Genomic DNA, 14,314 nt, shown 5'->3' with positions numbered 1-14,314 from the left:
TTGCTTGTAATTTTATTATTTGATAATGATCATCCTCACAAGTTTATCTTCTCAAATATTTGTTACAAAAAATCTAAAACAAACTTCAAAATTACTGTGTTATGAATACCGTCTCAGGTAACATATTCTCTGAACATGACATAGTATAATAATTAACATGATATAATGTTTTGAATGTTGTTGTTGTTAAACCTAAAAAACATAAAATATACCAAGCTAACAGCTAAATAGTGTAATTATCTTGGAACTCAGCAAGTACATTCAACAAAATTCAACAGTAAAAAGTTTAACTACCCTTATCATACTTAAAATCTTCTTCTACAGTCCTATAAATAATTTTTCCAGGAATATCAAGGGGTGTGGGCTTGTGATCTGTCAGATTTGGTGCGAGATCTATTCCATTCCTGTCACAAGGCTGAATCAAGAACATCTTCAGTATCTGTTTCAATAGATTGTCATTAAATCCTACAAGTTCCCCATCCTTATATTCCTCGTACAGTTTTTCACTTTCAGTTGCCCAGCAGACATTTTGAAGAGTGTTTGCTTTATCGTCTTTCCACAGCTGTAACGTATTTAGCTGGTATGCTGACAATATGAAGTTCTGACCGTCGGTCAATATGGTCTGAGTTGTAAATGGATAGGTCAGCTCCTCGTGCATGTTAAAACCTGCAAAGATACAAGCAAGTATGAGCATCATCTTGTCAAAAACATTTTATTTCAATTAAATTAATATCAAATATCTATATATATGAAATTTTACGGTATATGAGTATCTATGGAACAACACTTTATTGCAGTGTAATATTAAGTCATGCTATCATATCATTTCATATCAATATAGTAACATTATTTTATCTGCATTAAACCGGTAAGTTCCATAGCCTAGATAATGGTTGCTTATTTACAATTGCAAATGAGTCACAGTTTGAATCAATGAGATATATCTCCCCGTCTCAGTCATGTTACAAATGTAACAATGAAGACTCCTGTTGACAGTGATAAACATAATGCTTGAACATGCAGTGCTACTCTGCACTTTACACACATTTTCAGGATACCCTATCCTCACATATTTTACTTACATCAGACTGACTAGACTGTCCAGTCTTATAACCACCTCCAAATGAGTTGCTTACTAGTTACTAGCAATATTTTTTTTAAATGATTTTTAAAGGTTGAGGAGGACTTTTTGCAAGCCAATGTCTCTTTACAAGCAAGCCAAGGTCTCCTAACAAGCCAAGGTCTGTCTCTTTACAAGTTGAGGCAGTATTTTCACAAGTTAAAGATGTCTTTTTACAAGCCAAGGTCACTTTAAAAGCCAAGGTCACTTTACAAGCTAAGGTCACTTTTGAAATCAACGTCTCTTAACAAGTCAATGACATCTCTTTACAAGCCAAGGGGTTCTATACAAGTCAAGGATACAAATTAGCATGTAGAGGTATTTATCAAATTCCGTATATCAGGGGTTATTCTTGAGTATCTTATTTGCGCTATACATGTATATGCTTGCACTGAATATCGCGAAAAAATAATTTGCTAAATTTTCCTGTAATTTAATACAGAGATTTTGCAAGTTTCTGGAACTTGATTTTTCTTTAGTTTACCAGTCATTTATATTTTACATTTTGATACATAGGTATCAATTTATCAATTTTATCAATTCCCGATAATCATGTATATTTAGCATTAAGTGTTTTTTAAGTACATAACAAGAACTGTCGGAGGACAGTAAAGCTCGACTATTCGAAAATTTGTCACAAGGGTGTTTCATTGAGTATAATAATGCTTACCTATATGAATACATAAAATTGTCCGAAAAGGTACAAACTCTTCAAGTTTCAATACATTCCCTTCAGTAGTTATGGAGATACAAGCTTACATACAAAAACTTAACCAAGATTTTCTAAGTCGAAAAAGGGGCATAATTATGAAATAAAACAATTCAGAGTTATGGGACTTGTACCAATCACCTTAGATAATCACAGAGACCAAGTGTGTGAAGTTTCAATCCATTCCCTTCAGAAGTTATGGAGATACCAGCTTACACGCATAAACTTAACCAAAAATTTCTAAGTCGAAAAAGGGGCATAATTATGTTAAAAAGCAAATCCGAGTTATGGGACTTGTGCCAATCATCTAAGATAATCAGAGAGAACAAGTGTGTGAAGTTTCAATCCATTACCTTCAGTAGTTATGGAGATACCAGCTTACATGCAAAAACTTATCCAAGAATTTCTAAAACAAAAAACGGGCATAATTATGTAAAAAAGCAAATCAGAGTTATGGGACTTGTGCCAATTATCTTAGATAATCACAGAGAACAAGTGTGTGAAGTTTCAATCCATTCCCTTCAGTAGTTATGGAGATACCAGCTTACACGCAAAAACTTAACCAAGAATTTCTAAGTCGAAAAAGGGGCATAATTATGTAAAAAAGCAAATCAGAGTTATGGGACTTGTGCCAATCGTCTTAGATAATCACAGAGAACAAGTGTGTGAAGTTTCAATCAATTCCCTTAAGTAGTTATGGAGATAACAGCTTACATACAAAAACTTAACTAAGAATTTCTAAGTCGAAAAAGGGGCATAATTATGAAACAAGATTGCATTTGAGAAAATGCTATGCCACCGCATTAATACAACACTAAATAGAAGTGTAGGAACAAATACTGTTGAAGAACAAGTCTTTTATTAACCTCGTATATTATTGTCTGGATGAGCTGGTACCAATGCAAAACCAACGTATTACTATAAACTGCTAGCATTCTCTTGCTGTAGCTTTCTCCCATTCAGAAAACATTTGTTTTATTAATTTTACTGTTTTTATTATGTGTACTTAATGAAAATCACTGCCCCCAGGCAGGGCCGATTTTTACACCAGGGGAAAAATTTGAACAACTTTGGTAGAGGACCTACAGATGATATTATATAGCAAACATCAAAGCTCTATGCCTTATACCTTCATACAAAAATAGTTTGTTTTTTTACTATATGTACATAATGAAAATCAATGAACCCGGGGCGGACCCAATTTTGACCACAGGGCTATAATTTGAACAATCTTAGTAGAGGTTCACTTCCCAAAGTCTCATGCCATAAATTTAACCTCTAGCCTTTGTCAATTCAGAGAAGAAGATTTTTCAAGTTTTTACTTTATACATATAAGGAAAACTATCGCCTCTAGGGCAGGGCAATTTTTTCACTAGTGGCATAATTAAAACAACTTTAGTAGAGGACCCATAAATGATATTATATACCAAATATTAAAGCTCTTAGCCTTGTACCTTCAGACAAGTAGATTTTTTAACTTTTTACTATATGTACATAGTGAAAATCAATGACCCCTGGGGGTGGGGCCAATTTTGACACCAGGTCTATAATTTGTACAATCTTGCTAGAGGTTCACTACACAATGTTTCATGCAAAATATCTTAACTCTAGCCTTTGTAAATTTAGAGAAGATGATTTTTTAAGTTTTTACTATACACATATAAGGAAAACCTATGGACCCCGTGGCGGGGCTAATTTTGACACTAGAGGCAAAATTTGAACAACTTTGGTATAGTACCTATAGATGATATCATTTAACAAATATTAAAGCTGTAAGCCTTGTACCTTCAGACAATAAGATTTTTTGAATTTTTACTATATGTATATATTGGAAATCAATGACCCCCGTGGCAGGGGCTATTTTGACCCCAGGGCTATAATTTGAACAATCTTGCTAGAGGTTCACTACACAATGCTTCATGCAAAATATCTAACCTCTAGCATTTGTCAATTGCTAGAAGAAATTTTTTTAAAGTTTTTACTGTAAGTTTTTACAATATACATATAAAGAAAACCAATGACCCCAGGGGCGGGCCGATTTTTACCCCAGACTATAATTTGAAAAATCTTGCTTGAGGTTCACTACACAATGCCTTATGCAAAATATCTAAGCTCTAGGCCTTTTGGGTCTTTACAAGAAGGTATTTTAAGTTTTTACTATATGTACATATAGTGAAATTCAATGACCCCCGGGCGGGGCCGATTTTAACCCCAGGGCTATAATTTGAACAATCTTGGTAAAGGTCTACAAGACAATGCCTTATGCAAAATATCTAAGCTCTGGGCCTTTTGGGTCTTTACAAGAAGGTATTTTAAGTTTTTACTATATGTACATATAGTGAAAACCAATGACCCCCGGGGCGGGGCCGATTTTGACCCCAGGGCTATAATTTGAACAATCTTGGTAGAGGTCTACCAGGCAACGCCTTATGCAAAATATCTAAGCTCTAGGCCTTTTGGGTCTTTATAAGAAGATTTTTTAAATTTATTCTTATAATTCCTTTTGGTTGCCTTGGCAACCAGATTTCTGCATGGAATGAAATTCTTTGAACAACTTTGGAAGCCCTGCACCCAAGGATCAATCCTGCCAAGTTTGGTTGAAATTGGACAAGTGGTTTTTCACAAGAAGATTTTTTAAGTTCACTATATAATCTATATAACACACACACACACAAACAAACACACACACACACACACACAGGTGAATTGCTATATGCCACCGCATCACAGATGCTGCGGTGGCATAAAAAAGCAAACCAGAGTTATGGGACTTGTGCTAATCATCTTAGATAATCACAGAGAACAAGTGTGTGAAGTTTCAATCCATTCCCTTCAGAAGTTATGGAGATACCAGCTTACATACAACAAGAGCTGTCCGTAAGACAGCGCGCTCGACTTTTTTATTGCTTGCCAATAAAAAAAGTTTTTGCAGTAAAAGGCAATACAAGAATCTCTGTATTTTTAAAGTGAACAATGGCCATGAGCATTAAGATATTTAGTGAAGAATTATTTTATTATGACATAATTTATGGTAAAGTGAACAAGTGGATAGGAATGAATTTTTTTAGATTTTTTAAGTTTTTTAGTGCTTGCCTATAATACAAAACATTGACAGTTAAGGGCCATAATTCAAATAAAATCTTTGACAGAATTACCTTCTCCTGGACATGTTTGGGAATCATGATTGTAAACAAGTATTCCAACTTTCAAATTAATATCTCAAACAGTTCAGTCAAAAAGTGGACTGGTACTAAAAACTTAACCAAGATTCTAAGTCGATAAAAGGCCTTAATTTTTAAAACAAATCCTTGACAGAGTTACCTTCTCTTGCGTACAGATGGGGGTAATGATGTGAAATAGCATTAAAAGTTTCAAAGCAATATCTCAAAGGGTTAAGGCAATAAGTGGATTTTACCCATATTCAATGTATTTTCTAAGTCAAAAAGGGGCATAATTCTGTCAAAAACCTTGACAGAGTTATGTCCTCTTGTCTGTTGATGAAGGTCGTGATGGTAAACAAGTATGGTCAGTTTCAAAGCAATACCTCCAATGGTTTTGAAATAAAGTGAGGTGGTACAAAAAACTTAACCAAGCTCAATACACTTTCTAAGTCAAAAAAGGGCCATAATTCTGTCAAAAACCTTGACAGAGTTATGTACTCTTGTCTGTAGATGGAGGTTATGATGGTGAACAAGTATGGTAAGTTTCAAAGCCATACTTGTAATACTTCTGAAATAAAGTGGGGTGGTACGAAAAACTTAACCAAGGTGTGACGCCAACGCCGACGCCGACGCCGGGGCGAGTAGGATAGCTCCCCTTTTCATAGAAAAGTCGAGCTAAAAACTTAACCAAGAATTTCTAAGTCGAAAAAGGGGCATAATTATGAAAAAAAGCAAATCAGAGTTATGGGACTTGTGCCAATCATCTTAGATAATCACAGAGAACAAGTGTGTGAAGTTTCAATCCATTCCCTTCAGTAGTTATGGAGATACCAGCTTACATACAAAAACTTAACCAAGATTTTCTAAGTCGAAAAAGGGGCATAATTATGAAATAAAACAATTCAGAGTTATGGGACTTGTGCCAATCATCTTAGATAATCACAGAGAACAAGTGTGTGAAGTTTCAATCCATTCCCTTCAGTAGTTATGGAGATACCAGCTTACATACAAAAACTTAACCACAGGGACGCCGACGTCGACAAATGGGTGACTGCATTAGCTCGATTATTCTGCGAATAGTCGAGCTAAAAACACAGTGAGCAAACAGATATAATTCTCACCTTGCAAGTAGTTATACAAACATAGGCAGTTTTAATGCAACATATGCAATTATCTGTTTACCACATACTTGTATGCAATACATCAATAAGAAAATTGAAAACAATGTTTTACCTGTGAAAACAATAAATCTCCGGGAAAAAAAAGAGTGTTTTCTCTTTGTCAGCAGAAAAATGCGGAAAAAGAAACATGTAAAATCGCTAAAATTAAATTCGCTAAAATTATATTACTGCCATAATCGTGAAAAAACCTGATATACAGTAAGTCAAGGAGGTCTCTTAGCAAGCCATGGTCTCTTAAAAAGTCAAGAAAGTCTTTGTTTCTGGGATTATAATGTTATTATTGTCATATCAAAAATCTAGGCATAAATAACCCTAACATGTGCAGTGCCATCTGATTATAGTCTGCACCGTTCAATGTTCAGATAGTACTTATTTTGAATTTTTCCCTATTAAAAATAGTTTTGTCCAGATTGAAAGTTTGACACATACATATACATGTAAGATATTAAATATGGTGAATGTTAAAAACAATATTCTAAGGGTTGTCTTACCTAGCATGTGGGCTTGAGCCACTGTAGACAGAAAGCCAGTGCTCATTGCATAGCCATAGTTTGCCTGTCTCCCATATGATTCACCACAAGTGATTTCTATGCGTTTCAATTTTGGATTTTTCAAGGAAATAAAACTCAAGTGGTTGAATTCATTTGTTGAACCAATGTTGTACCCTGCATGTAAATGATAGATGAATTTTAATCTGTTGGCATTTATTCATAATTAGACATAATATAATAGTAACCCTTATCACAATATAAGATAAAAAGAAACTGATGCCTTAAAGCTTTGGATGTCATTTACCTATTGTAAAACAAGAACTGCCACTGTCATGGCGTGAATACCCCCGCATACCACTTTGTCAGAATCAACAGTGGCCATTTAGAGCTCAAGGACAACCTCCCTGCCAAATCTGAGGTTACTAAGCCAGTGCATTGCTTAGTTATGTATTTTCCATGCTTCAAATGTGAAAATGTCAAAATCAATACACTGCGGACAGGTATTCATAAGCATTTGAGCAGACAAGCTTATTATAGTAAAAATCCCTGTGACCTTGACCTTTGACCCGGTGACCTCAAAATCAAAAGAGGTCATCTACTAATCATGACTAACCTCCATGCCAAATATGAAGACTGTGGGTCAAAGGAATCTCAAGTTATTGGGCGGACAAGCTGTTTTTAGTCAAGGCCCCTGTGACCTTGACTTTTGACCCAGTGACCTCAAAATCAATAGGGGTCATCTACTAATCATGACTTACCTCCATGCCAAATATGAAGACTGTGGGTCAAAGGAATCTCAAGTTACTGACCAGACAAGCTTTTTTTGTCAAGGCCTCTGTGACATTGACTTTGACCCAGTAACCTCAAAATCAATAGGGGTCATCAACTTATCATGACTAACCTCCATGTCAAATATGAAGACTGTGGGTCAAAGGAATCTCAAGTTATTGGGCGGACACCTTTTTTTTAGTCAAGGCCCCTGTGACCTTGACCCTTTGACCCAGTGACCTCTAAATCAATAGGGGCCATCTTCTAATCATGAGTTACCTCCATGTCAAATATGAAGACTGTGGGTCAAAGGAATCTCAAGTTATTGGGCAGACAAACTGTTTTTAGTCAAGGCCCCTGTGACCTTGACCTTTGACCCAGTGACCTCAAAATCAATAGGGGTCATCTACTAATCATGACTAACCTCCATGCCAAATATGAAGACTGTGGGTCATAGGAATCTCAAGTTATTTGGCAGACAAGCTTTTTTTAGGCAAGGTCCCTGTGACTGACCTTTGACCCAGTGACCTCAAAATCAATAGGGGTCATTTACTAATCATGACTTACCTCCATGCCAAATATGAATACTGTGGGTCAAAGGAATCTTAAGTTATTGGGCGGACAAGTTTTTTTTAAAGTCAAGGCCCCTGTGACCTTGACCTTTGACCCAGTGACCTCAAAATCAATAAACGTCATCTTCTTATCATGACTAACCTCCATGCCAAATATGAAGACTGTGGGCCAAAGGAATCTCAAGTTATTGGGCGGACAAGGAAATACTGAGGGGGAGACGTCTGGACGGACAAGCTGATTCCAGTATACCCCCCTTACAACTTCATTGTGCGGGGGTATAATAAATTGATTCTTTTTGCCCTTGTAAAACAAGTAGTGCAAACTTTCTTATCAAACAGTAGAAAAGTTCTATAAAGAGGACAGTCAATGAAATCTATCCATTTTCAAGTTGATACCCCAAGAACTTTCTGATTTATGCTCTTCACAAAAATGTGGAAATGGAAGGATGACCAAGGAAATTCTTTAACCAGAAGGATAAACAGGCCAAAGGAACTTTGAAACATTTATATCACCTGCCATACATGCTATAAAAAATGACTTTTTGACAGTAAACTATTCCTATTTTGGATATGTGACAATTAGAATATTAAATTTGTGTAGGTTTAATACTAAATCTAATGAACTTGTTGAATAAAACAGTATTAACTATTATGCTTGTCAGAGGCTCAATAAATATACTCAATAAATTTAGTTTTGAACTTATGCTGACACTCATTCAATTCTGAATATTCTATATTTTAAGGATTCCAAGATTTAAATGCCTTTTTAAAGAATAAAGACTGTTAATTTAATTGTAAAAATTTAAACCATGTCATATTTATGAGCTTCATGTAATGTTATGAATATTATTGATACATAATATGTACAGTATATAAATATGTTATTTTGATGATGAAAATTAGTAAATTTAACCTGGTCTGAATTTACGATCAACAAGTCCTCTGAACTGACCAAGTACTCTCGGATTGTAATCTTCCATACTTGAGTACTTTAAGTTGTGGCATATTTCATCATCAGTTGGAACAAACTGCAAATAAAAATTATATTTACAAAATGTACAGGTCTATTCTCTTAATAATGTTGTTCATGATCAAACTACTTACCTTTCTTTTTCTAGAAACCCGTTTAACTCATATAATTAATTATAAAAGAAATGAACCTTTTCAATATTATCATGTTTTGCAGGCCTATAAACTATACATATTTAAAAGGAAAAAAATTCAAATAAAAAAAAATTCTCTTTAAATTCTTAGTATTATTTGCTGTACATAATGATAAGCACCACCATTTTGAATGTACATGTAACTTAATGATGCTAAATCACCGGAGAATTCGGAAAAGATAACAATCACAACATTTGGGCTAAGAAATAATGTTGAGGTGTTCCAATTAAAAATGGAAACACTGCATGTAAATACCAAATGACACATATAAATTAATTTATGAACAGAAAATTTTAATCTGACTTCCCTGTAAAAGTGTTCAAAGGCTTTGCCTACTTTCATATAAATGTCCAGAATTTCTTTCTTAGTCTTACCTCTGGTAATGGTTTGCTTTTCCTTAATTGGAAGTCCACTGTATGTTCTCCATAAAACTCGCTGTTATTCTGCCTCAAGTATTCTTTTCCTTTTGCAATTCTCGGTTTTCTTCTTGGCATCTTTCTGAGAACGCCATGACGAGACCAACAAGCAGAGATTTTAACATCAGTATCAACATGACTATCAAAAATATCTTTCCTTCTGGCACTTAGTACTCCAAGCAAATTTGAAAACCAATTCAATGACAGAACATTTGAATGCTCATAATCGTATCTATGTACTAACCGATGTGGTCTATTATGATCTCTTAATATAGCATGCTTCTTAAACCTTTCTCTGTTTAGTTCTAATTCTTGAATTATTGATTCTGAAATTATTTTTTTCAACAAACTGTCATCAAAATGATCATCAAAAGAAAGATCATCATATAAGGCAGGTAATGAACCACGAATCATGTAAGTTTTTGTTATTTTACGCTGATATTCAAGCATGTCTGGGGTTGTGTCAAGGCTATTGTATTTCCATACTTTATGATCGCCTTTAGTTATATAATCAACTTTATCTTTGACATTTCTGAAAGCTGAAATCTTCTCACGATCGTTTTCCCAGAACCAGGCAAAGAGGGGCTCCATTTCTCCCCAGCTACCAGGAGGAAATTTAGGTTTGATTGGTGGATAATGTGCATCTTCGTCATATTGATCTTGAACAGCAACTGACTGTGTGTTTCGTAAATTTCCGAGCTGAGCAAATCGAATTGTTTTGAAAATATTTGACTTTCGGCACATGAGCGCTGCCATCTTGGTTTTGGACTTGATAATTCCTGTATAGGTAAATGGTAAATTCCGGTATCCGGTCTCACTAAAAAGCGTCCCGAAGGATTTTAGCGTCCCGAAGCGTCCTGAAGCGTCCCGAAGCATTATTGTTAATTTAAACAGCCAGAAGGGTTATATTTATTGTAAATGAGCTATATTATTATGTACTGAGGTATTTATGGTAGAAAAAAATATTCTTACTTATCATTTTTTCTATTTATATAAAAAAAACTAACATACCTTCGACTCCAGTTCACTTGCTCAAAAACCACCGTATACCGACAAAGCGTCCGGAAGGTTTAATGTTTATCTAAACCAAAATTATTTTGAAATACTTCGTAATTTTAGTTAATGAAATAGTTATGTAAGTAAAAATAATAAGAAAAATGTTTTCCATACATAAAATTATCTTTATAGCGCCCGAAATCGTACATCTATCCACGCATAGTTCAAGTTGCGTACTGACTAACATAGCGTCCCGAAACGTATTCATGGTTTTAATTTTTATCTAAGCAAAGATAAATCGTAATTAAGTTCTTTTACGAAATGTGTAAGTGACATAAAGAAGGAATACATTTCATCCACAAAATATTATTATACAGCGCGAAAACTGACGTTTCCGATGTTGCGTTAACAAAGCGTCCCGAAGAAATTAAGCGTCCCGAAATGTCATGAAGCGTCCCGAAGCATTATTGTTAATTTAAACAGTCAGAAGGGTTATATTTATTGTAAATAATGTATATTATTATGTATTGAGGTATTTATGGTAGAAAAAAATAATCTTACTTATCATTTTTTTCTATTTATATAAAAAACAAACATACCTTCGGCCACGGATTTATATTACATGTAATATAAATCCGTGCTTCGGCTCAAGTTCACTTGCTCAAAAACCACCGTATACCGACAAAGCGTCCGGAAGGTTTAATGTTTATCTGAACCAAAATTATTTTGAAATACTTCGTAATTTTAGTTAATGAAATAGTTATGTAAGTAACAATAGCGAGAAAAATGTTTTCCATACATAAAATTATCTTTATAGCGCCCGAAATCGTACATCTATCCACGCATAGTTCAAGTTGCTAACTGACTAACATAGCGTCCCGAAACGTAATCATGGTTTTTATTTTTATCTAAGCAAAGATAAATCGTAATTAAGTTCTTTTATGATATGTGTAAGTGACATTAAAAGGGAATAAACATTTCATCCACAAAATATTATTTTACAGCGCGAAAACTGATTTTTCCCATGGTGCGCTAACAAAGCGTCCCGAAGAATTTAGCGTCCCGAAATGTCATGAAGCGTCCCGAAGCATTAATCTTTATTTAAACAGTCAGAATGGTTATATTTATTGTAAATAATGTATATTATTATGTATTGAGGTATTTGTGGTAGAAAAAAATAATCTTACTTATCATTTTTTTCTATTTATATAAAAAAAACTAACATACCTTCGACTCCAGTTCACTTGCTCAAAAACCACCGTATACCGACAAAGCGTCCGGAAGGTTTAATGTTTATCTAAACCAAAATTATTTTGAAATACTTCGTAATTTTAGTTAATGAAATAGTTATGTAAGTAAAAATAATAAGAAAAATGTTTTCCATACATAAAATTATCTTTATAGCGCCCGAAATCGTACATCTATCCACGCATAGTTCAAGTTGCTAACTGACTAACATAGCGTCCCGAAACGTAATCATGGTTTTTATTTTTATCTAAGCAAAGATAAATCACAATTAAGTTCTTTTACGAAATGTGTAAGTGACATAAAGAAGGAAATAAACATTTCATCCACAAAATATTATTATACAGCGCGAAAACTGACGTTTCCGATGTTGCGTTAACAAAGCGTCCCAAAGAAATTTAGCGTCCCGAAATGTCATGAAGCGTCCCGAAGCATTATTGTTAATTTAAACAGTCAGAAGGGTTATTTTTATTGTTAATAATGTATATTATTATGTATTAAGGTATTTGTGGTAGAAAAAATAATCTTACTTATCTTTTTTTTCTATTTATATAACTGACGTTTACCCGTGTAATTTCATGTCGCTCTAACAAAGCGCCCGGAAGAAAGTTAGCGTCCAGTATAGGAGATTATATTTACTGACTCGCAGTTAATATAATCGTTTTAAGAGCGTTCAGTTACAGATGTTTAATATATGTTTTCATATGCTCATCTGTATCCAGGCCACACCACGTGGAGGAACTCTTACATGGCCCTTTTTTTTTTTTTTTTTTTTTTAATTTACTTTTAAGAATTAGACTTTTATCAATTCATTGACCCACTTGTAATTTAATGAATATACAGTTAATTTATTTATTTATTATATAGTCCTAAAATTTATATTTAATAGCAAAATAGTTAAAATTTATATATAATAGCCTAATAGTTAAAATGTTATAAAGTTTTTTAATTGTTTCGCCCCATCATCCAGTGCCAAACCTTCCCGGTCTGTATCAATGCTAAAGCAACGACATAAGCACACCGCTGATGGGGTAAGGATAATTTAACTCTATTTTAATTATTTATTTTCTTTTAATACTTTTTTTTATTTGTGCCAAACCTACGGGTCTGTATCAATTCTTCACTGCGTACGCACTCTTTTGACCGAATGTGTCTTAGCGTTTCTTATTCGCTTCTTTTGACCTGGCTTTTTGGCGGTAGCATTTGTTTTTGGAATGATCAAATTAGAGTCTGAAGATTTTATGTACGGAATTGTTTTTTTTTTACCACCAAATTTTATAAATTTCTCTAATAAGTGAGTTTTCTGCTCTTCTGTTTTGGATTGCCAGGCTGCTAATGAAATTCTTAAAGAAGAGGCGCACGGCGCCAGTTCGTAGTCCCCGTGACCGTAAAGTGCGCCTTTAATTAATGCCTCTTGTAACTTAATTTCCGTATGTAATTTTTCTATCAAATTTGGCATTTTTTGTGGAGTCCAATTTTGATTTAGTTTACAAAGCGTTATTCTTGAGGTCGGAAAGCTAGATTTGACAGCATTAACTAATGCCTTTTCTTCATCCGTGCCAATGACAAAGTCATTAAGTCCTAACTCAGTTTCTGAAATAGAGGTATTTAACACAGCTGAGACGTGGCTGAAGAACCGTTGGTATGTTAAGAATGACCCGTCCCAATGAAGATATATAGGGCCTAACAGAATAGGAGACGTGTCTTTGCTTTTTCTAATCAAGTTTTTATCTTGATAAACAAAACTTGTTACATAACAAGGACCTAAGTTAAATGTTCTGTCTATTCCAACAACAGAATTCTTACAAGCTTTTTTAAAGTGCAACAATTGAGTATCCGTGTATAATATCACATTTGGTGGTTTACCTGGCCCCTGAACGACCTCTTTTAGAAATGGATGAGAGAGTGAATTCATAGATATTACACTTTGAATGCCGTCTGCGGTGTTCTGTTTGCTATCTGGATTTTGCTTTTTTACTAAATTTGACTTCATATTATGAACCATTTTAGAATCACGAGGAGCATGATCGGACTGAAAATTATCTGAAAATATTTGTTTCACGGGTTTGTTACAAATTATTTCTGACATTATGTTATTTTTTGTTTCAGGCGACGTCCTAACGTATTCTTGTTTAGTTTTTTTAGAGTTACCATGGCTGCATAAATCGTCCAGCGGAAAATTACCTAAATACTCGGCAATGGCTACTTTTGTTACATTTGATTGAACACCACAGGGCAAATAATCGAACCAGCTTATTCTTTTCTTGTAATTTTTATCTCTTTTTAATGTTGCGTAATATCTTTTCAGTACTAAAACTTCGGACTCGCGGGGCTGATTATCCAGTGGAACAAATTTTTTTTTTGATTCTTTGCAAAACAAGTTATTCTTTTTAATGATCGATATGAATTTGCCCGCTTCATTTCTTATAAAGTACTTTGTTTTTGTGGAGGTAGATTTACTGTCCCAAGTCCCACAGTTGTCCCAGAACTC

At 34.3% G+C, this 14,314-nt stretch overlaps 1 protein-coding gene across 1 annotated transcript; it reads right to left on the bottom strand.

The window, feature by feature from the left end:
* LOC132740176 (large ribosomal subunit protein mL65-like) lies at positions 1–10,358 on the bottom strand. Its single transcript, XM_060728035.1, has 4 exons — positions 9,541–10,358; positions 8,916–9,030; positions 6,663–6,836; positions 1–666 (listed from the first exon to the last, which is right to left on the bottom strand). The coding sequence occupies exons 1-4, from the start codon at positions 10,336–10,338 to the stop codon at positions 287–289; spliced, it is 1,467 nt and encodes a 488-aa protein (XP_060584018.1). The 5' UTR covers positions 10,339–10,358; the 3' UTR covers positions 1–286.
* Between the last annotated feature and the right edge of the window lie 3,956 nt (positions 10,359–14,314).

Source organism: Ruditapes philippinarum, unplaced genomic scaffold (assembly GCF_026571515.1).
Source record: "Ruditapes philippinarum isolate M1 unplaced genomic scaffold, ASM2657151v2 ctg10575_1_1_1_1, whole genome shotgun sequence".
Taxonomy (NCBI): Eukaryota; Metazoa; Mollusca; class Bivalvia; order Venerida; family Veneridae; genus Ruditapes; species Ruditapes philippinarum.
This window is presented reverse-complemented; position numbering and strand designations above follow the sequence as displayed.